The following is a 23577-nucleotide window of genomic DNA, read 5'->3' as shown; positions in this document are numbered from 1 at the left end:
CCTTAATAGTCACTGGTCTGACCGACTGGGTTAGGGAGGCAGCAAAACTACTCAGCATTAGGTCTGAAGCGGGAAACGGGGACCATCTTTGAAGTTGGCAGAACTTGAGATACTTAGATTCGCCGGCGGAATACGTTCGTCTGGTGTTGTCGGATAGAGCGTGAGCAGCATATCGTGCTGCTAATTCGTCCGCGGCAGTTAGAATGACTGGAACAGGTCGGCTGTCGCCCGAGCTCCCGGAACCGCCTCGCGAAACGCCTGCATGTTAAAACGAGACAGAGCATCAGCGGCTTTGTTAGTGCATCCTGGAATATGCTTTGCTGACAGAATGAAGCCAAAGTTAGCGCACATGAAGAACAGCCGTCGTATCAGGTCCATGACTGGGGGGGAGCGGCTACAACCATTGGACAGGCATGCCACTACGGCTTCGTTATCGCAGTACACGAGTATGCGGAGCTTGCGCCATTCAAGGCCCCAGGAGGAGCAAGCTGCGGCAATGGCGAACATCTCCTTCCACTCGATGGAGTAGTCGGCTTGTTCCGGCAACCACTGTCCCTGGATCCAGCGATGGCCATAACATGCGCCCCAGCCGATCGAACCGCTGGCATCGGTAAACAATTGGATGTCGGGAGACGGGGTCCAATTTGGCATATGAAAGAAGGACTTTCCGTTCCATTGCGAGAGGAGGCGTTGCCACCACTTCAGGTCTTCCAGGGCCTCGACTGAGAGTTTGATCTTATAGTGTGGCTGACTGTAGCGGTGACAAATATCCCAGAGTCGGCGCATGAATGTCCGACCAGGTATAATTACCCGAGCTGCGAAGGAGAGTTTTCCCAATAGTGAGTCGAGTTCGCGTTGGGTCATGTCGCCACGGTTGACATACTGGTCGAGCAAGGTGCGGAGATCTTGCAACTTGGTGTCTGGTAGCCGGGCCTCCAGTCTGCCACAGTCCGGCTCGATGCCCAGGAACGACAGCACTTGAGCTGGACCTTCCACTTTGTCAGGTGCCAAGGGGACTTGGACATAGTTAAAACAGCGAAGCAGGATTGAAGCACGTTGGTTCGCCACCAGCTCCGATGGAGAAATGCAAAGGAAATCATCTAGATAATGGAGCAGGTCAGTAATAGAAAACTCATAGCGAGCAATCCATTCAAGGCAGTCGGCAATAGAGTTAAAAATGGCAGGGCTGGAGCGTAAGCCAAAGGGGAGCACAGTGTCGAAATAATATTGGTTTTGCCAGTGAATACCTAGCAGAGGCCAGTCTTCCTGCCGCACAGGTACAATGCGGAAAGCACTCCGAATGTCAAGTTTGAAAAGATAAGCAGAACGACCGTACTGCATAATGGCATCGATCGCGTGATCAATAGTGATGTAATGCAAGCTGAAATCTTCACGTGAAATTCCATCGTTTACACTTTGACCCTCTGGGCTAGAGAGATGGTGGATTAAACGAAAGCGGCCGTTCTTTTTCGGAACGCAGCCAACACCGGAGCAATGAAAAAAAAGGAAAAAGCGAGGAGGAAAAAGGACCTAGCAGTTCAAAGCGGGAGCAACATTCTTGCAGGTATTTGGTAATAAAATCGGGATGCATCCTCGCAGAAGGTAAGTTAGGGGAGAACATGCTGGTTTGGCGTGGGCCATTGAAGCCGATGTCAAAACCATACGTAAGGCCATGAAGTACATATTTAACAAAAGCTTGATCGGGGTGTGCACGCAGTAAGGAACGGAGGCGATTAACGTGAATAGGTGTGCGGCAAGTGTGAAAGAATGTAGGGTGTGTCCGGAGAATGCTACTATCGAGATGCAGTTCATTAAGCTTTGTTCTGCCGCTGGTTGCCAGTGGAGAAGCGACGCGGGCAGGAGGGGCGGGCATGTGCGCCCTCACATTGGGAGCAGACGTGGGCAAATTTACAGTCGGTGTTGGAGCATCGACCTTGCTGGAAATTCCGGCAGATCTCTTTGCCAGACTTGGTGTAGGCAGACCGTGGTGCAAACTGCTGGTTTGGTACTCGGGAGGCACGAAAAGGGCACTGGCTACCCGATGGAGGGTGAGTGATCCGGCATGTGCTACACTGCGGGCGTGAGCGGCCTGTCATTTTCAGTTGCCAGAGATTGCCGTCAATGGCGTCCCAACGCTTACTGGGGTCAAGAGAGATTGCCAGACGGAACTCCCGGTCATATTCGAGCCAGGCCTCCGGATAGTATGAGGAGTTGGCCGATACAATGGTGGCCTGATATGCCATCAGTTCGGAGAAACGGCTGGGTGCGTGCGAGCATAGTACGAACATATATCTGGACCAGGCTTCTAGCCATGTAACCAGGTCGTGAACATGCCTACGAACTTTCTCGACATGCCCGCCAGAGCTGGGATCCAGCAGCTCAACAGTCCTGGACCCACTGAAATTCAACTGAATCGTGTCACGCTTTGGTGCCCCAAGAGCTTCCGGTAACAGTGTATTCAAATCAACACACTCACCTCGCAAAATCCTCTCTCTCACGTGAGACGGCACGTTCAGTGGATGAGATAGAGAGCCAGCACCCGGACCAGTTGGCGCAGCATTTCCGGTGGGTACGGCCATGGCGGGGGAAGGCTGCGAGGATCCGATGGTGGCAAGCAGTGGGGAGACCGTTTCTGCCAGGGCGGCGGTGACGGCTTTCTGGACTTCGTCAGATATAAATTGCTTGAATTGTCCGCCGTCGAGTGGTGAGGCAGCGTTACTCGGCAGCTCGGGGTCCGCAGCCGAAGAAACAGGTGGGTCGGGAACCAGCAAAAGACAAAGGCAGCAGGATGCAAGTCGGGCATGAGCCAAAGCAGAGAAGACTCAAAACTGAGAATGGCAAGGAGATGTGCCACGTTGCGGACTCGGACCCGATCAAAACTAAATTAATTATTGTGATGGCGTACGCATAAATTAATGTGATGCACAGCAGGCGGTCTTGCCGGTCGCGGCAAGGCGCGCTAAACAAGTGCCGCGGCCAGAACCGTAGAGGGCGCTGTAGCGCAGCAGATACGTAGTTGCGAGATGTGCGCCTACGCTAAACTGAATTCATTACATGAATACATCACGATGGCACCATCGCCAATAAAATTAATTTATGAGAAGGTGAGATTGTGAGTTAAACAGTTGGAAAGTGATTTACATCACTTTGAACTTTACAAGTATGGGAGAGGGTGAGCGCTGCAGGAGCAGATTGAGTTAATCAGCAGTGAGCAGATTTCTTGTTGTTGTTGTTGTTGTTTTATTCTAATTCGCAGAAGCAAACAGGCAGCAAGCCTAATTACATGAGAGCAGTATGCAGTATGCAGTGTATAGTATGCAGTGTACAGTATGCAGTGTATAGTATGCAGTGTACAGTATGCAGTGTACAGTATGCAGTGTATAGTATGCAGTGTATAGTATGCAGTGTATAGTATGCAGTGTATAGTATGCAGTGTATAGTATGCAGTGTATAGTATGCAGTGTATAGTATGCAGTGTATACAGTCGTCCCTGTATAGTATGCAGTGTATACAGTCGTCAGCCTAATTACATGAGAGCAGTATGCAGTATGCAGTGTATAGTATGCAGTGTACAGTATGCAGTGTATAGTATGCAGTGTATAGTATGCAGTGTATAGTATGCAGTGTACAGTATGCAGTGTATAGTATGCAGTGTACAGTATGCAGTGTACAGTATGCAGTGTATAGTATGCAGTGTACAGTATGCAGTGTATAGTATGCAGTGTACAGTATGCAGTGTACAGTATGCAGTGTACAGTATGCAGTGTATAGTATGCAGTGTACAGTATGCAGTGTACAGTATGCAGTGTATGTACTATCCAAGACCAGATCGTCAAGGCCCGCAGGCGAAACGCACGGCACGAGGGACACACGGTCGACCCGGCACGCAGATTTGCGTCTGACATTGAGCGTGGCAGGCTCTCGGCAGCCACTCGTCAACTCTCCCCCGACATAGGTGGTGGAGTTCTCGATCTTGACGACACCATTGGAGAAACGACCGTGCTTGATGTGCTGCGCAGTAAGCACCCACAGGGCGAGGCAGTCACAGCAGCGGCTCTCCTCCCAGGGCAACCCCCAGCACAGCCCCACCCAGTGCTCTTCACCAAGCTGGACAGGACCGCTGTGCGCCAAGCTGCACTGCATACCACCGGTTCTGCAGGGCCGTCTGGGATGGACACAGATGGCTGGAGGAGTATGTGCACAGCGTTTGGGGACATTTCAGACGACCTATGTGATGCTCTCGCCAGCTGTGCCCGGCGAATCGCCACTCAGTACGTCAACCCAGCATCGATGGAAGCCTACACGGCATGCCGGCTTATCCCTCTAGATAAGAAACCGGGTGTGCGCCCAATAGGCATCGGCGAAACCGTCCGTCGTATCATCGGCAAGGCTATTCTGAGCGTGGCGGGGGACTCTGTTCGTGAGGCGACAGGGTCACTGCAGATGTGCGGAGGCCAGGAATGTGGCATTGAGGCGGCCATTCACGCCATGCACGACACGTTCCATGAAGAAGACGTTGACGCTGTGCTTATGGCGGATGCATCCAATGCGTTCAATCGCCTTAACAGAGAAGCATGTATGCGCAACGTAGCGCACCTCTGTCCAGCCATCACACCCGCTATCGTAAACTGCTACCGTCAGCCGGCCCGCCTATTCGTGGACGGGGAGTGCCTCCTATCGCGAGAAGGCACAACGCAGGGAGATCCTCTTGCTATGCCGATGTACGCTTTGGGGTACTCCCCCTGGTGCGCAGAGTGGCAACCCCAGGAACACGCCAGAGCTGGTATGCGGATGACTCGTCCGCGGGTGGCGGGCTCAACCCTCTCCGCCAGTGGTGGGACCGACCCGTCGGGGATGGGCCGGCGTTCGGGTATTTCATTAACCCCAGCAAGTCCGTCCTCGTCGTCAAGCGGGACAAGCTAGAGGCAGCCGAGACCATCTTCGCCGGCACGGGTGTGTCTATCACCACTGACGGGTGCCGTCACCTTGGATCAGCCATCGGAACTGATCAGTTTGTGCAGGAGTTTGTGGCTTCCAAGGTGGCCACCTGGTCGCAGGAGCTGTGCAAGCTGACAGATTTCGCCCGGTCACAGCCTCAAGCAGCTTACTCTGCACTGGTGAACAGCCTCCAACACCGGTGGTCCTTCCTGTGTCAGGTTCTCGATGGTGCTGCAGAACAGCTGGCACCCCTGGAGGACATCATCCACCGCCGCCTAATCCTTGCCATTAGTGGACGGACGGCGCCCAGTGAAGCTGAACGCATTTTGCTCACTTTCCCCTGCCGGCATGGAGGCCTCGGCGTGGCCAACCCTGCCACTTTTGGCTCACAGTACGGCACCTCCAGGCTAATCACCACTGCGCTGTACAACAAGATCATGGCACAAGAAGAGCACCTCGATGATGCTCTTGCCTGTGTCCGCAGGGCCAAGAGTCAGGCTCGCTCTGAGGCCAGAAAGGCAATGAAGATAGCTGCCGATGCGTTCCGCACCGAACACAGCGAACTCAATCTCGCTATCAGTCTGGCAGAGGAGAAGGGAGCATCAAGCTGGCTTACCTGCCGACCCATCGCTCGCCATGGCTTCGCTTTGTCGAAGGGGGAATTCCGGGATGGCCTCTGCCTCCGTTACGGTTGGACGCCTTCTCGCCTGCCCACCACCTGTGTTTGCGAGAAGGCATTCACCACTGCTCACGCCTTGTCCTGTCCTTTCGGTGGGTTCCCCTCGATCCGCCACAACGAGGTGCGCGACATACTGGCAAGCTCATTGAAGGGTGTCTCCCACAACGTCGCAGTGGAGCCACATCTCCAACCCCTGACTGGGGAGCAGTTTCAGCTCCGGTCAGCATCAACCGAGGATCAAGCTCGTTTGGATGTGGTGGCCAGTGGAGTTTGGGGGGGGGTCGGTTCGAACGCACTTTTATTGATGTACGGGTGTTCAACCCTTATGCGTCTTCGAACCGCACCTCCTCTCTCTCTGGCTGCTACCGGCACCATGAGCAAGAGAAACGGCGTCGATATGATCGGAGAGTCCGAGAAGTGGAGCGATCCACTTTTCTCCCCTTTGTGCTCTCTTCCACCGGAGGATGCGGCAAGGGTGCCGCTGCACTGGTGAGCCGGATTGCACATCTCCAGTCGCTACGTGGGAGGGAGGCGTATTCTGTGCTAATTGCCCACCTCCGCTGCAGGCTGTCTTTCGCCCTGCTGCGTTCGAGTGTCATGTGTCTGCGTGGGGCTCGCCGAGTTTGGCAGCCTCCAATGGATGGCTGTGCCTCCCTGGCTGTCGTGGAGGCTAGGGTGTCCCATTGAGCCTTGCCCCGTGATTGTGCGGACTATGCTATGCTTCTCTTGCTGTCTGATCACATGCGACGTCATCATTATGTGATTTGTTTTCAATCCTCCGCCATGGCAAATTGTGTTTTGTTCGCCCGTAAAGGAGGCTTTTACTACTAAAAACAAAATAATAATAAATAGTATGCAGTGTATAGTATGCAGTGTATAGTATGCAGTGTACAGTATGCAGTGTACAGTATGCAGTGTATAGTATGCAGTGTATAGTATGCAGTGTATAGTATGCAGTGTATAGTATGCAGTGTATAGTATGCAGTGTACAGTATGCAGTGTATAGTATGCAGTGTATAGTATGCAGTGTATAGTATGCAGTGTATAGTATGCAGTGTATAGTATGCAGTGTATAGTATGCAGTGTATAGTATGCAGTGTATAGTATGCAGTGTACAGTATGCAGTGTACAGTATGCAGTGTACAGTATGCAGTGTATAGTATGCAGTGTATAGTATGCAGTGTACAGTATGCAGTGTATAGTATGCAGTGTATAGTATGCAGTGTATAGTATGCAGTGTATAGTATGCAGTGTATAGTATGCAGTGTATAGTATGCAGTGTATAGTATGTAGTGTATACAGTATGCAGTGTACAGTATGCAGTGTATAGTATGCAGTGTATAGTATGCAGTGTATAGTATGCAGTGTATAGTATGCAGTGTATACAGTCGTCCCTCTCTAATCCGGCACTTTATAATCCAGCACCCTCGATAAACCAGCACAATTTTCAGTAGCCAAAATGTCCTCTTCATGCACATTGCAGCAGTATATCAGATTTGTTAATCCAGCACCCTCCCTAATCCAGCAGATTTTTGTGGCACAAATGGTGCCGGATTATAGAGGGACCACTGTAGTATGCAGTGTATAGTATGCAGTGTATAGTATGCAGTGTATACAGTATGCAGTGTACAGTATGCAGTGTATACAGTCGTCCCTCTCTAATCCGGCACTTTATAATCCAGCACCCTCGATAAACCAGCACAATTTTCAGTAGCCAAAATGTCCTCTTCATGCACATTGCAGCAGTATATCAGATTTGTTAATCCAGCACCCTCCCTAATCCAGCAGATTTTTGTGGCACAAATGGTGCCGGATTATAGAGGGACCACTGTAGTATGCAGTGTATAGTATGCAGTGTACAGTATGCGGTGTATAGTATGCAGTGTATAGTATGCAGTGTATAGTATGCAGTGTACAGTATGCAGTGTATAGTATGCAGTGTATAGTATGCAGTGTATAGTATGCAGTGTATAGTATGCAGTGTATAGTATGCAGTGTATAGTATGCAGTGTATAGTATGCAGTGTACAGTATGCAGTGTATAGTATGCAGTGTATAGTATGCAGTGTATAGTATGCAGTGTACAGTATGCAGTGTATAGTATGCAGTGTATAGTATGCAGTGTATAGTATGCAGTGTACAGTATGCAGTGTATAGTATGCAGTGTATAGTATGCAGTGTATTGGATGGAAAAGCCTCTTGTACGGGCAAGAACAAAGTAATACAGCTAGCGTGTGTTGAAGAAGAAAATGAGCGGAAACGTACTATGCTGTGAAACACGCATGCGGCATGATCAGGGCAAATGACAGCTGAAAAGAAAAGGAAAGCAAACAAACACACACACACACGCACACACACACACACACACACACACACACACACAACAACAACAAGTGCCATACGCATGAATGTTAACGGCCAACGCCAAGGCCGACACCATCGCAAATTGCCAGCCCACCGAGACGACGACGTGAACCGCGGAGACGAAGGTCGACAGCCCGGAAAACAGCAAACTGATGGTGGATCCGCACCCAGGACATGACGTTGCTGTAGGACTTGTCCCACCTGGAGGCAAGGCGCATAGCAAGTCGCCGTTGATACGCACGGTACTCTGTGTGCAGTGCACCATCAGTTGAGCAGACCAGCGGGGTGAAGGATGCTCGCAGCTCCTCTGCGGCCGCCTTGTACTTTCTCTTCTTGGAAGAGGCAGCACTGTTGGATACGGCGTTCCAAGAGAGGTTCGAGCGGACATAGCTGGGTGCGTCGGCATCCACGATGCGGTTGTCAAAGTACGCCACCCTGTCTCCTTCCCAAACTCCCCGGACCAGCCAATCCGCCTGCAGTGTGGGGCGGTTGTTGCCATCCTGCACAGGTACCATCACCGGCTCGACAGCCACACCTCCCCATGCAGCGTCTGCCAGCCGGGCATCGAAGTCGCGGACATCGTTGTGCCCGCGCTTGATGAGCCCACCCTTCATGCAATCCAGACCATGCTGTAGAGAGAAAGCAGCTCCACAGCCATCGCAATGCGACGGGAGAGCGTTCGGCTCCTGGCCATAGCGAATGGCCAACTGATCGCGGAACTGGACCGCCGACATGTCATAACCTTCCTGCTTGAGAGGAAGCACGGTCAACCAGCCGGAAGCGTTGCCATCAACGATGCGGTTGAGGGTCCGCTGTTGGCGACGCGGAAGCGCAGCTCGGAGGACTTTACTACGTTCCGTCATCTGCAGGTCTCGAGCACGGCTGACCTCGCTGGTGACTTGACGGCACTGGCTGATGTGGTGAGCCATGTCGACCGGTGCACCGGTGCAAATGGCAGCCTGCAGAATCTCAGTGGCGCGCTTCGATGTGGTATGCAGTGTATAGTATGCAGTGTATAGTATGCAGTGTACAGTATGCAGTGTGCAGTATGCAGTGTATAGTATGCAGTGTATAGTATGCAGTGTATAGTATGCAGTGTACAGTATGCAGTGTACAGTATGCAGTGTACAGTATGCAGTGTATAGTATGCAGTGTACAGTATGCAGTGTATAGTATGCAGTGTACAGTATGCAGTGTATAGTATGCAGTGTACAGTATGCAGTGTATAGTATGCAGTGTATAGTATGCAGTGTACAGTATGCAGTGTATAGTATGCTGTATACTGTACACTGCTGCTACGCTTCACCGTGGGAATGCTTATAATAATTTATTTATTTTATTTATTTATTTATTTATTTATTTATTTATTTATTTATTTATTTATTTATTTATTTATTTATTTATTTATTTATTTATTACAGCATCTCATAGCACAGTGAGAACACCGGCCAATACAAAGAGAGAGGGTGTTAGCCAACCACGGCAAGGCAGGGAGAAGGGGAGGAGAAGAAAAAGGAACCGGCATGGATAAGCAGTGATTGCAACCAAATCAGAAACACAAAATCAAAATCAAGGCGCGACAAGGCTCTTAAAAAGGCGGAGGGAAGAAAGGTCCTTAGCTTCTTGGGGAAGTGCCAGCCACGCAGAGTACGCAATAAAAAAGGGAGAGTGAAGTAGAAAGGAGGACTTAGGTTTCGGAAGGGAAAGGGAGTTTCTCGTGCTACGGGAAGAGAACCAGTTGAAACAGTGGAGGTGAGGTGGACACAGATTGAGTTTGAGAGAATGGATAAGGGTGACAAGATGTGAATTACGTCTCTTAGACAAAGGGGAAGTGTCAGCAAGGGCATAAAGGGTGGAAGATGGAAGCATGCGGGGTTTTCGGAGGAGGATTTTGAGAACTTTTTTGTGTTGAATCTCGAGCTTGGCAGCACGGGTTGTGGAAATTCCAGCCCAAGCAGTATCTGCATAATCAAAAATGGGGCGTAAGTAAGCTGAGTAAAAGAGGAGTTTACAAGAGATTGGGAGATGGTAACAGTGAGAAGAGAGAATTCCTAAAGATGAACTTGATCGTTTACATATGTAATCGATGTGGGGTTCCCATGAAAGATTAGAGTCAATGAAAATGCCAAGATGCTTATGGCTGGAGACTATGTCTATAGGCTGGAGGAAAGTGGGATGGAGGAGGGGCGGAACATCGGGCTGAGAAGGAAAGAGCATGATTTTAGTTTTAGACAGATTGGGCGATAACCGCCAAGACGACATCCAGGAAATAACTCTTTGAATCCCGTTAGCTAGGTTACTCATCAGGCCAGTGATGTTAGGAGATGCCCGTAGGAGCGTTGTGTCGTCTGCGAACAGTGATGTGCCCGGGGCAGCTGCGGGCAGATCATTGACGTATAAAATAAAAAGAAGGGGACCGAGGATGGAACCCTGGGGAACTCCGGATAGTACTGTTGTGTCGGCCGAGGACGTCCCATGTACCGTGACGTACTGCGTTCGCCCAGTTAGGTAAGATGTCAGCCATAGCAGGGGATTGCCGTCTACAGTAAATGATCCACGAAGCTTGGCCAAAAGCCCCCGGTGCCAGACGGTATCGAAGGCCTTGGCAAGATCGAAAAAACAAATCCCGACTAGATCTCCAGCATCCCGATGTCGACACACTAATTGCACCAGGCGCGTCAGCTGGAGGGTGGTAGAATCGCCTCTGCGAAATCCGGACTGAGCTGAACTCAAACGTGACGAGACATGACAGTACAATTGGTCGTAGAAAACGCGCTCACAGAGTTTTGAAACACAGGACAATAGAGATATCGGACGGTAGTTTGATGCTTCGTGGCGGGACCCTTTCTTGTAGATCGGTATAACATTAGCTGTTTTCCATGCAGAGGGAAAACGACCAGTGCGGAATGATAGGTTGAAAATCAGACATAAGGGGTATGCTATTGAGGGCGCAAGGGACTTTAATACCAGATTAGTGATGCCGTCTGGGTCCGGAGCCTTGTCAGACGGGAGCTTTCGAATGTAACGTCGAATGGCAGCAGTCGTAGTAAAGACAGATGTGAGACGGTCAACCTCACTCGACTCCTCGGCAATGGGGGGAATGGGTAGAGAAGGGTCATCAGGCACGGCCACTGAGGCGAACTGAGAGTTCAATGCAGTGGCTTTAGCTGAAGAGGTAGTAGCCTGCTACGTAGAACTAATGGTGAGTGTCGGGATGTCACGAGATACTTTATGATTTTTTAATTTGTTCACGAACTGAAACAGTGATGGGCGGTTTTTGTCCTGCAGCGTAGCTTGTACGGACTGAATGTATCCCCGGTATTTCGATCTAGTCAGACTCTTCACCAAGTTCCGTTGAGATCGATATACATGCATGTTAAGCTGGGTTGGGTATTTCTTACACACACTGTAGAAATCGTGCTTTGCCTTAATGGCGGCACGGAGGGGGGCATCAACCCAAGGTGGCTGACCTAAACGTCAGCATGAGGGGGAGAGTGGACGCCGGGAGAAGTACCCGAGGTGCTTCTCCATGGCCCTGCTAAGAATAGAGTGGAAAGACGAAAGAGCGTCATCCACGTGCGAGCTGCGGAGGTGACATTTCCAGTGGACATCAGCAAGTTCAGCATTCAGGTCATCCCATACGCAACATGGCACCAACTTGAAATTGTAACCTGGGGGTGTAGGGGTAGATGTTGGGAGGAAGTGATGGTGTAGGGTTGGATTTTTGGACGTGGCGGGGAGACGGATTCGACAGATGAGCTGCACGTGGTCAGAGCTACCCAGTGGAGCGGCTGAATCAACGGAGAGGAACTGTTGGGGTGAATTTGTGACGATGAGGTCCAAGCAAGATGACCGGCCACTTGGGCTCCAGTGCGTAGGGAAGTTGACCAGTTGCTCTAATCCGAAGCACCTGAAGGCAGTTTCAAGGCACTGACCCACCGGGGTTGTCCGATCACCAGCCAACCAGCTCGAGTTATGGGCATTGAAATCACCGGTGAGGAGTAGTGTGGATTCAGATAGATTAATTGACAGAAGGCAGTCTTCCAGACCATCAGAATAGGCCTGGATATCCGCCAGGGTACCACCAGGAGGTCGGTAGGTGGCGCAGACTATGAGTGGACGTTGGGGTGAGTTGGCTGTGCGAAGCTCAAGCCAGATGGCCTCCAAGCCCGGTTGCTGAAGATTCGCCAGAGGCTTCACCGATGTAAAGGAGCCATCTTTCACCAGTATGGCTACCCCACCATAACCTCTGGTAGGATTGGCTGATTGAATATTACAAGTGGGACGATCCCGTCGATGAACTGTGTAGCCTGCCAATGAGAAGAGGTTGGCAGGGGACAACCATGTTTCACACAAACATATAACCTCCGGAGAGTAGATGTTGCACATAACAGTGAGTTCCGCTACTTTGTTGACCACTGAGCGGCAGTTGAGGGAAAGGATGGTAAGGGCAGTATGGATGGGAGGATAAAAGGGACGGGCCAGTGGATTCAGTGTTCCAGTAGTGTTGGGGAAGACAAGGTTACTTATAACATCATGCTGCATGGGTTCCACAGTGGGGCAAAAAGGTGGTGGCTGAGAGAGAGTGGGTGAAGTCATAGTTAGTTGTAGGAGGTAGCAATGCGGTCAGATGCGAATCGCCATTCTCGTACACGCAGGGTTTCTGGCCAAAAGTCGGCAGACATAGATCGTTCAAAGTCGGATTCCGAGAGAACCACGTGGGCAAAAGCCAGACCGAAGTACTTCGTTTCCGAAACTGAGCATTTTATTACGGAGACTCCCCTGTCGCTACACCACTTCTCAATGCTCTCTGCAGAACATCCAGGGTGGACGTTTCCCACATAAAGGGCTTTGCATTTTGTTCTGGATGCCGCTCGTAGGGTTGTTGATTGTTTTGGTGGGCGCTGATAGTAGGATGTGACGGCAGTCTTAGATCCGGAGGAGTGTGCTGTGGATCGTGTCGTTGACGTGGGTACTGTGACATGTGACGTGACCTGAGTGCCTGGGTGACTTTGATATCGCGTAGTGCGACTCGTACTGGGGCGTCCCCGTACGTTGTCCCGATCACGTACCTGTGGCCATGGTGACGACTGTACTGCCGCACTGTACGTCCCGACGCTGTCAGCAGCAGGCGGTGGAACTTCAACCTCTAGTAAGGGGACTCCCTTCTCCTCTGCAGCCTTTATCTCCCGCCCCCGGTCGTCTCTCAGCGCTGCCAACTCGTCACTGATGCTAGCGACAATCCGCATCATCTCATCCAAACGCTCAACGACCCCAGCAGCTGATGAGTGTAACACACCCACACCAGCCTCGCGAAGTTTCCCAACCACCTCCCCGCGAGCCATACTGTCCAGGCCATCAATGCTATGCCGCCGAGCTAAACCTCGCAGTTCCTCGAAAGTGAGAATGGCCAAGTCTACGACGTCACCCAGGCTCATCCTGCACCAGATTACCGCAGACACGGCCGCAGCAAGTCTCGAAAATAGCGTCGTAAAGACAAGCCAGCAGTGTGAACAGAGGCGTGAGCACTCCACTCCAGCGCGTGATCCAGCGCCAGCCCTAGCGCTAAGGATTAGACCAGACCTGGACCAGGACTTCATCCAATGGCAGGACACTGCCAACTCAGCCAACCTGAAGATACAACAGCAGCCCCAGCCAGCTCCAGACCAAACAGCAACCAAGCAACTCAGCAGCCAAGCAAGCTTCTTCAAGCTTCTTCCTCCAACCAGAGCATCCAAAAGTCCAACCAGCACCTAGCACCTAGTATCAGGAGTATAATAATAATTATTATTTATAGGGCTGAAACGATCGTGGATTTCACCTATCGACTACTTTAAGCTTAGCTTAACGATGGATTAATCGATTATAATCGTTAGCAAAATTATTAATAGTGTCAGAATTTTGTGGAAAAATTACTCTGTTTCCAAAAGCTAGGCTTTCATAATACCACAAATCTGCATTGGTGACAGGGTAGCTCTGAAACATGGCAGTTATAAAGTCAATTTAACCTCAGAATATGCACCATGCCCCTGGCAACTGCATGCTCACAGTGGAAACTGATTCAAACTTCACAAAAACGAGGGTTTTCAGTACTTTTTGACTGAAACCCTAACGTGTAATCTATAACGTAACGATTACTTGATTGATAAGGAATTATCGATGGCGTAACGAGTAATTGCAAGGATGAATTTATCCTGTATCGCATCACAGTTTGCGATGCAAAATCAATCTACTGCTACTCAAAAGTCACCATGACTCGCAGAAAACTGCGATACATACAGACTATCCATGCCTAGCCTGCGCTGTCAAGTAACATGCATACAGTTCAGTGTATGTGCTCCAGGCACTCAATCTGCGTGCACATTATGATTCAGTCGGGGTTTTTTGAAAATGTGCTTTCAGGCATCACTCTCAAGAAGGACAATGTGGTAAACACCCAGCCTTCAAAGAAATTGCTAATCAAAAGATGCAAAATCAAAGAGTGCTACACAATTGTGATTTTGTATAGCAAAAACTGCTATGCAAAAAATTAATATGACAATAAACTCATCCCTGAATTGGTATAATCGTTTCAGTCCTAATGACCCATAACTTCCAGCAGATATGTCCAACAATTGTGTGCGTGTGTTATCTGGCCTGCAGATCTGAAGACACCTGGCAAACTGAACTCGACGAACTTGGTGGCTCCCATTGCCGGATCTATCGCTGCCGCTGTAATTGTACTTATTGTGGTGGCCTTCGTAGTACTGCGACGTCGCTCGCGGAGATCTGGCAGCGCGGAGGTGAGGAAGCCATTCACGCTGCTCACGGGAATGCTCAGCACGTCCATGCTCCTAAGGACCCCAATGTCTCCCGTGCTGAACAAGGGGCCGGGCGCAACCTCCGACACGAGAGCTAGCGTAGAGCGGTCGCCAAATCAGGAGGCAGCCTGCTCCTTGTCCAGCGAATACACCAGCGTATACGCGAGCAAAAACGCCTGGCACCGGGGACCATCGTGCGGCGATGATGAGTCCAGCTCCGAGACCAGCAGGTACGCCAGCAAAGCCGCCCAAGAAAAGGAATCATGCGAGGAGGAGGAGAACTTCGACGAGACCAACAGATACGCCAGCCCCAAACTGATTAGAAAAGAATACTCGTGTTAGAATTCCATGTTACTTGCAGAATGTACGTAGAGAGCAGACAAAAATGATTTCACCCCCCCCCCCCCCACACACACACACAAACAAGCAGACGCACTCCCTCGGTCCGTGTATGCACATGCTTGTTGGCCGCGCCATTGCATTCACCTGAACACCATGCATGACGTCACGCAAGCGCCTACTTACTAGTACTGGTCATCAGTAGCTAGTGGCCAGTGAGTTTGGCTGAATACTGTCCAGACCTGCAGCTCTGCTTTGCTCTGATAATGTGTATGCCGAGTTGACCTCTGCTGATGGCCTTCTACCTACCAAAATGATCTATCATAATAATAGCAAGCCATAAACATTTTTTATTTATTTATGTACCCTTGATAAGTATGAGAAATCTCCGTCTTTTTTAAATCCCTTTTAATATTGTTGCAGCTCTGTTTTAGTCTGATACTTTGATACAGTCTCTTCCTGTGGCTCCCTACACATATTGTCTCATAAGGTAATGATAGAGAAAAGAGTATCCTCCGTCTTTTGAATTCCGCCTTCGTGCTTGCTTGTAGGGATAGTATAGTGGTTGTGCGTGCATGTCTGTGGGTGGCAGTGGGTGGATGTGGGGGACGGGAGGGGGGGGGGGGGGAAACGTGCATGTGTGCATGCGTGCATGTCTGTGTGTGTATTTTTGTGGGGGGGGGGGGGGGGTAAATGTGCATGTGTGTGTGGGTGGGGGGGGGGGGGGAGAGTTGGATACACACGTGCATGTTTGGACTAACTATGTCGCTTTTTTTTAATTTCGACCAGTCGTCTACTATCAAGAGTCCATAAACAATTTGTTTGCACTCTTGCACTCTTGCTACTATCATTCTGTCTTAGGGGTAGCCCGATGTAGGGGCGTGAGCCCGCACCGGGGGGGGGGGGGGGGGTTCTCAAAGTGCACCACTAGGGGTGCTGGCACTTGAAGCAGGGAGTGGTACCAAGAGTACATACATGTAACCCCCACCCCGGGGTTATGTACTCTTGGTAGTACAATAGCTCCCTCCTCCGCAAGAGCACATCACCCAAGAGTATGCAACTCCAAGTATTTGTTGTCACAATACCGATCCCGTACAATTTTGAGCAAAGCTGGTGTACTAGTACTAGTACTACATGTAGTATCAAGAGTATAATAATTATACTCTTGGTAGTATCAAGAGTATAATAATTATACTCTTGCTGGTATGCTTTGGGTTTACGCTGGCCCTATGGTGACAACTATGACAACTGCAGTGATAGTGGCCATGACAAGTGCAGCCGTCATTGCATGTGCAGCAGACAACAAAGAAGCGAAGCACGATAACTTCGTGAACAAGAAAAAAGAGGGAGAGACAGACAGACAGACAGACACAAATAGACAGACGCAGGGGCAGAGACAGACAGAGAGACAGACGGACGGACGGACGGAAAGGAATGGAAACTTAAGTGCGGCAGATACAAGGCGGAAGGGTACTTATCCCGTGACGTAACAGTTACTGTGGATGTCAATGTTCTTTTCATATACATGTAGACTGACAATATTATTAATATTTGCTTTCAATGTTTGTTTTCAATGTTTTGCTCTGAATTGCTATGGAAACGTGCTCAGTTTGTGTAATCAAACATTTGCGGGTCTCTTTAGGTGTTTTTCAGGGATTTCTGTTCATGCTTTTCAGTGTGGGGAGGCTTAATCCGCTCTCTTCCTCTCCCCCATTGTAAGAAATTGGGCGTTTTGGCACTCACACTAGATACACCAGTAGGCCTGGGCGGATAATGCTAGCATTATAAGTAGCATTATAGTGTGCGATTTGCAACGAGCATCATGCTAGCATTATAACCAGGGAGTCATATAGACCCGGGAGGCGACACGACGCCTTCCGGGGCCGACTATGAATATGATTGACTCGCGGCACTTTCTCCCACTTTTCCCTCAGATATCCCGGTGCGTGCCCTGAGTTATAAACCAACTACTCCGCGTACTTATGCCATGGGAGTGCACTCCTAGATCCTTGGGGAACGGACTCGTGCAGGATCGATAGGATCGTGGGAAATCGTAGCTCGGAAAGAAGAAGAAGAATGAACTACTTTTCCAAGTAATTAGTTGCATTTGATGATCGTGATGGAGGCAGAGAGTGCTGCTGATCGCGATCCAGATCCGGGTCAAGAATCACCTCCTGATCCTAAGGAAACCTCAGCTGACGTAGATCTACGTTCTCTTCGCGTGAACGCTCAGTCTGTGTTGGCTTGGGCCACAGGTATGGTTTGAATTTTCTATGTTTAATATTATATTTTTCAATTTGTCTTGAAACTTTCAACCTTGCTACTTAGCGGCTTCTGATCTGGTGCGCGTACTGCATAAAAAGTTGCGAATAATCATGAATTGGAAGAAATACTTGTGGGTTGATAGAGTGCAGTACTTGTTCAATGGTTTCTACAGAGCGTTCCGAATCCCAGCCGCTAAAGACCCACAGAAGGCAAGAAGCTTGCGTTGCAAAGCTGCTGTCCCGCCTGACTGCGGAGAAAGAAGACTCGTTTATGGTTGTTCTACAGCCGCTGGTGACGTCCATCAGCTCTGTCCTGCTCCCAGCAGCAGATAAGCCTGGATTTCAATGAGTCGTGTCCCAACTCCGGTGTGAACGATTTCCCGACGTCAAGACGAAGTGGGGTCAAGTCATGGGTGTTGCAAGGAAGCTGTCACAAGATGATCCAGTATTGAACGGTAGGTTTTGTAAAGCTGCTCTAACATTTGGATACTATAAATTATAACATTAAATTATTATTTGTATTCACGAAGCCATGCCCAAGACGTGCGACATAGCGTGCGTCCGTGTGTATATGTGTGCGTGCGTGTGTATATTGTGTGCGTGTGTGCGCGCTTGTGTATGTCGTAAAATCCCGCCAGACTCGCGGCACCCCTACCTCCGCAACCATTCGAGTAGATCCATTTGGGGAGGGGCGGATGGGCGAGTCCTGCTTGCCGCATTCAGTACTACATGAAAAAGTACTCACCCTACGAAAACTGTGCGTGCGTCTCGTACACCCAACAAAAGTCAAGAGCTGGGAGTCATACAAACCCATCAAAATCCTAGGGTGTGTGCGACCTCTGGTCAAGAGGGTGGGAACTGTTGCGTACATTTTCAACCAGGTCGAAGACGCGTCTGCAGTACAGTACGACCTCACACTTCACATAGTCATCCGAGGATACAACTCTATTGATAGATAAGATAACGTGCTTGTAGATCTCTGCAATGCCAAAGTTGCATTCAGCAGAGGTAGTAGTCTCTGTCAAATGTGTTTGCCATTGGCTCACGGCACTTGTAGCAGCTGATCGGACGATGCAAATGGACTCCCAGTCCACATTAGCTGGTTCTTGAGATGCTTTCGAAAATATACCATGGCACGCACTTTCCACTGTTGTTACATAGGGCCGGAAGTGTGTTGTCCTGAGCTTGCCACGATACTTTCCGATCTGTCCATCTCCTCTCTTTGTTAAGTTGGAATTATTTGAAGAGCTGATGGCTGGTAACTTGCTGGTCAGCTGGTAGGAATACGTTTGCAAGTGTTGCTGCTGATTTGTACATCGAATTGCCGGAGTGACGTGGCCTTGAGTAGTCTTCCCCAGCAATGAACTGAAGAGTAGCATGCGTATTGAATTCTCTTGTTGCCGGTTCATCGGTCCCTCTCCATGACACCGGACTAGACTGAATTACTGGCGTCCCTTCATCGGCCTCGCTTTTCGCCTCGAACTTCACGAGTCTTGAAATCTGGACCCAACATAATAAAAGTGGGACTCAATTGCGCAATTCAGACGATAAATTGATGCAATAAGGGCTCATCTCAAAAGTGTGTAGTCATCCCTGAAAAAAACCATCATTCATTTCGTACTCGGACCCCTCTCCACCCTCCGAAATGAATGGACGACGAAAATCGCATGCATGTGTATGCATAGCGTCAGTCGACTGAGATTTTAGCTCCCCCCCCCCCCCCCCCCCTGGAACGATCTTCGTTTCAGGGACGACCAAAAACTTGTGTGACCACTGACTTTCTTTCTCTGTTATCAAGCAGTATGCATTATTTGTAACAGTAATTACTTGTCTGTGTCATGTGCATGCATTGTCTTATTTCCTTTTTTCAGGCTACAGCATAACCGAGAGAACGAAATGTACGTCGCAATCAAGCTATGTCGTTTCCATCTTCTATGTGCCATGCGTTACCTGATGTGCCAGCCTGCTATGTCGGATACCGCTAACCATGCATCGACTAGGCGCCAGGCGCAAACTGATGGTGGTGGTAGTGGTGGTGGTGGTGATGAGAAGGAGAGCTCTGTGCCAGAATAACTTTGCAGTTTAGAGAGCGTGTCTGGGCAGGCGTGTATTTACCGCCATATTGCCAGGTGTGTATTTACCACCGTATGAATCAACTATGCGCTACCTGATGTACCAGCATGCTATATCGAACACCACTCACCCTGCATCGACTAGGCGCCAGATGCGAACTGATGATGGTGGTGGTGGGAAGGAAAGCTCTGTGCCAGAATAACTTTTCAGTTTAGAGAGCCTGTGTGGACAGGTGTGTATTTACCGCCGTATGAATCAACCACAGTACGATCCGCTGACGTTATAACTTATAAGGATGATCTCGTGCAGCGATATGATGATATTTTTTCAGTCTTTTCTAAGGACTCTCCACTGCAGCGTTTTCTTTCCACTCAAATATGGAAAATGCGGAAGGTTGTTAGCACTGTGTTGAGGCAGCTATTGTTGACTTTATTCGGAATTAATTCTGTTGTATTTGCACACATTCCTGAGTGCATTGTATTACTATTAGCATCCAATGTGTGTTATCTGTGCGAGCTTCTAACCTTGTGAACATTCACCGAAGGTTTGGTTGGTGGCGCACAAGATCTTCCGGGATGGCTCTTGCGGGCTCTCAGCCCTGTGTTTACTGCATAAAACATGGCAGAACAGTTCAAGTTTCAATTTAGGCCATTTCCTCACTCTGACTCCCAATAGTTCACATGTGTAATAATTATAAGTATTGTAGATCACTGGGACAGCGCCATTTTGTTAGCCAATGTTAGTCCTGAAGAAAAATTGACTTCATTGCCCTAAAGGTGGAAACAAATTGGGACTATTTGTGAAGGAAAACGTTGGAAAATGTAATTTCGAATGTAAGTCATTTCGCTGGATTCGTCCAATATTTCACAAATGTGCATTATAAGTATTGTAGATCACTGGGACAGGGCAACTTAGTCTATCAAAGTTAGTCATGAGGAAAGAATTTACTTCATTGCCCTAAAGATGAGAAAATATTGAGGCAATTTTTAAACAGAGGATTACCTCATCTAAGGTGGTCAAAGTGCCTCAGAGTTCGAGTGGCAGTGCAAAGCCAGTGAGTAAGCCAGTACAGTGAACAAGTGAACTCCTCAGCGATGGCCACAGATGGCTGTATTTCGGCAATGGAGATCGAAAGTCTGACCACAATTGTTCTCGAAAGGACGAAGACGACGATTTCTCGCTAGCGCTATGTACGGATTTCCCGCGCGCTATGACCTATGACTATGTACGGACTTGTCCCATGGTCCACACCGGGCAGGTCGTAATATTTTGAATCGTTGAGTCGATCATGGTTGTGCACAAGTGATAGGCGTGTCGCCTCCCGGGTCGACTCTCTGATTATAACACTACATTTCCGCAAAAGTGGCATTATACTCAAATGGCCCTTACTTCTACGAAAACCAAGCTTAGGATGAAAATCATTTTTTTGAGAAAAATGATGTTTTGTAAAAAGGCTGTGTGTCGCGCTGACGCTCGAGTGCATGCAGTGAAGTGGAACCAAAGAGAATCTCGCTTGTTTGAAGAAGTAGCAGTCATGGCAGGAAGGGTTTCAGCAGTCAGGGAAGTCAAAGGGCTTCCGGTAGAATATTCCCGGGGGGGGGGGGGGGGGGGGTAGCTGCTACTCCTCCAGTCTCAACGAAGAATTTTTGACCTGATCGAACGGATTCCATCTCCTACACTCAGGGATGGCGAAATTTCTGCGCTAGCTGCTGTTTGCGGAAAATGGTGAAGAAATCGTCTCCAGTTAGAGTCGTGGTGACGATAGCAAGGAGAACCTGGACGACATCGATCCAGCCAATTGAAGTACCGAGATACTAGCTGTTTCTGTGTCTCACACAAAGGGAACACGCGCAGCAGAGCTCATACGTTTGCTGCAAGTTCACCAGGAAAAAGGCTTGAAGCGCAGTGTGAAAACTGTTGTGAATTGAAGTCCTTGGCGATGAAGTGCTACTGAATGCCAGGCAAATGAGCGAGCAGAACGAGAGGCCTCCACTCGAGACTTTCCTCGCTGGACAGCTAGCTGCAAGGGATTGTATGGAGCAATAGCAGCATAAAATTAGCATCAGGCCAAACTAAAAAAGGTGTGTGGTTCGACTAACATGGACATTTTTTTACGGGCGGGCGGATTTTTTTTTTAATATATTTTTTTAGTACATGTAAATACACTGTACTGCCTTTAGACACCCAGTACATCGGCATTATTACGCAGTGTTATGCCATACATGTTGTATAAAGGGATCACTGGCTAATCCTTAATCTGGAACGAGGCAATCACTCTCAACCGGACGGTCACTTCAAAATAAGTCTCGCCAGTCTGCCGGTGGTCGTATCGAGTAGACTCTACTACCAGCACAAGGCAGCAGTCGTACCACTCACTGCACTGCACTGCAGTACAACTACAAGTCAAGTCCAAAAGGAGCCGCCTGCGTCCGCAGACTCACGCTGCACAGCACGTAGACGTGGACGTGTTCAGTCCACGTACGTCAGTCACACGACAGCCCGCCGAAAAAAAGTAACGGTTGGGCTGAAAAATGTACGGTCGGTCGGGTGAGTCGAACCACAGACTTTTTCAGTGTGGCCTCATGATCATGATTTTGTAGCATTTTCCATGCAGTCTACGCAGAACTACGAAACGTGCACAATACTGCCCAAACCAAGCCATTTTTCCATACTTACTACTGGTGAATTGCTGGCATTACAGAGGAACAGCAGCATTACAAGTAGCATTATGATACAGTTTTTCTGGCATTGACATTAGCATTATCCCGCAAAATTACTAGCATTATCCGCCCAGGCCTATACACCAGCGCACAGACATTCATTGCAGCAAGAAGGGGCGTGAGAGATGATCGCGACTTCCCTCCTAGGACGGACCCTGGCTGAATGTCTTCCCGCATTTCTGTGTACATACCTGGTCATGTGACAATGCTAGCTGTCACGCACTATTGTATTTGTATTTTATTCTATTTAAGGATTTCCCAAAGGCTTTGGGCCTGTCGAGGGGATCTCCTGCAAGAAGAATGAAATGACAACTTTATGTAGAGGGAGCAGTTAATCGAGGATAGGCTAAGGAAATAGATCGAGGCATACAAAATCTGGTAATGAAGGAGTTGGAATACCGTCAGTGTAATGAATATAGTCGGCGAAAATCAGTGCTGATAGAGAGAATGCTTGAATTCGGGGAGGCTGGTTATAGAGGTAAGAGAAGGCGGTAGGCAAATCCATAGCATTGCAGCTTTGTTGGAAAAGAGGGAAGAAAAACGCACACGGTGATAATTGCCGAAACAGTCTCTGATCTGCTCATGTATAAAAATGACCTACATGTACTAGTACCTCCTGCGCCCCATTTTCTCCTTTTATTATTATTATTTTTATTTATTTATTTTTTTTTATTATTATTTTGTTTTACATCGGAAGCTCAACAGTGCAGCTGCACAAATATGAAGAGGCCGATGGGACCAAAAAAAACTTTTATCCTTTCTTTTCACTTTTTAGATGGCCTTGACTTGTCGACTGGAGTGTTGTCGGCACGACGGCCGGTCAAGTCTAGGCCTAGGCTTTTTTTTAAATAATTTAAAAAGCCTCTTTTACGGGCGAACAAAACACAATTTGCCATGGCGATGGCATGGCGGAGGATTGGAAACAAATCACATAATGATGACGTCACATGTGATCAGAGAGCAAGAGAAGCATAGCATAGTCCGCACAATCACGGGCCAAGGCTCAACGGGACACCCTAGCCTCCACGACAGCCAGGGAGGCACAGCCATCCATTGGAGGCTGCCAAACTCGGCGAGCCCCTCGCAGACACATGACACTCGAACGCAGCAGGGCGAAAGACAGTCTGCAGCGGAGGTGGGCAATTAGCACAGAATACGCCTCCCTCCCACGTAGCGACTGGAGATGTGCAATCCGGCTGACCAGTGCAGCTGCACCCTTGCCGCATCCTCCGGTGGAAGAGAGCACAAAGGGGAGAAAAGTGGATCGCTCCACTTCTCGGACTCTCCGATCGTATCGACGCCGTTTCTCTTGCTCGTGGTGCCGGTAGCAGGCAGAGAGAGAGGAGGTGCGGTTCGAAGACGCGTAAGGGTTGAACACCCGTACATCAATAAAAGTGCGTT

General features: G+C 49.2%; 1 protein-coding gene and 1 long non-coding RNA gene across 2 annotated transcripts in view; both read left to right on the top strand.

The window, feature by feature from the left end:
* Positions 1-15616, top strand: part of LOC135812088 (fibrillin-2-like) — a 160228-nt gene extending 144612 nt beyond the window's left edge. The window contains exon 38 of the mRNA XM_065325417.1: positions 14623-15616. Coding sequence (XP_065181489.1) covers positions 14623-15122 — 500 coding nt within the window. The 3' untranslated portion in view covers positions 15123-15616. The remainder of the gene's footprint in view (positions 1-14622) is intronic.
* A 1558-nt stretch (positions 15617-17174) lies between these two features.
* On the top strand, positions 17175-20097 carry LOC135812724 (uncharacterized). The gene is made up of 3 exons (XR_010552935.1): positions 17175-17374; positions 17557-17838; positions 19255-20097. It is a non-coding gene; the product is annotated as an uncharacterized LOC135812724 (long non-coding RNA).
* The last annotated feature ends 3480 nt before the right edge of the window (positions 20098-23577 follow it).

Source organism: Sycon ciliatum, chromosome 3, assembly GCF_964019385.1.
Source record: "Sycon ciliatum chromosome 3, ocSycCili1.1, whole genome shotgun sequence".
In the NCBI taxonomy this organism is placed as follows: domain Eukaryota; kingdom Metazoa; phylum Porifera; class Calcarea; order Leucosolenida; family Sycettidae; genus Sycon; species Sycon ciliatum.
This window is presented reverse-complemented; position numbering and strand designations above follow the sequence as displayed.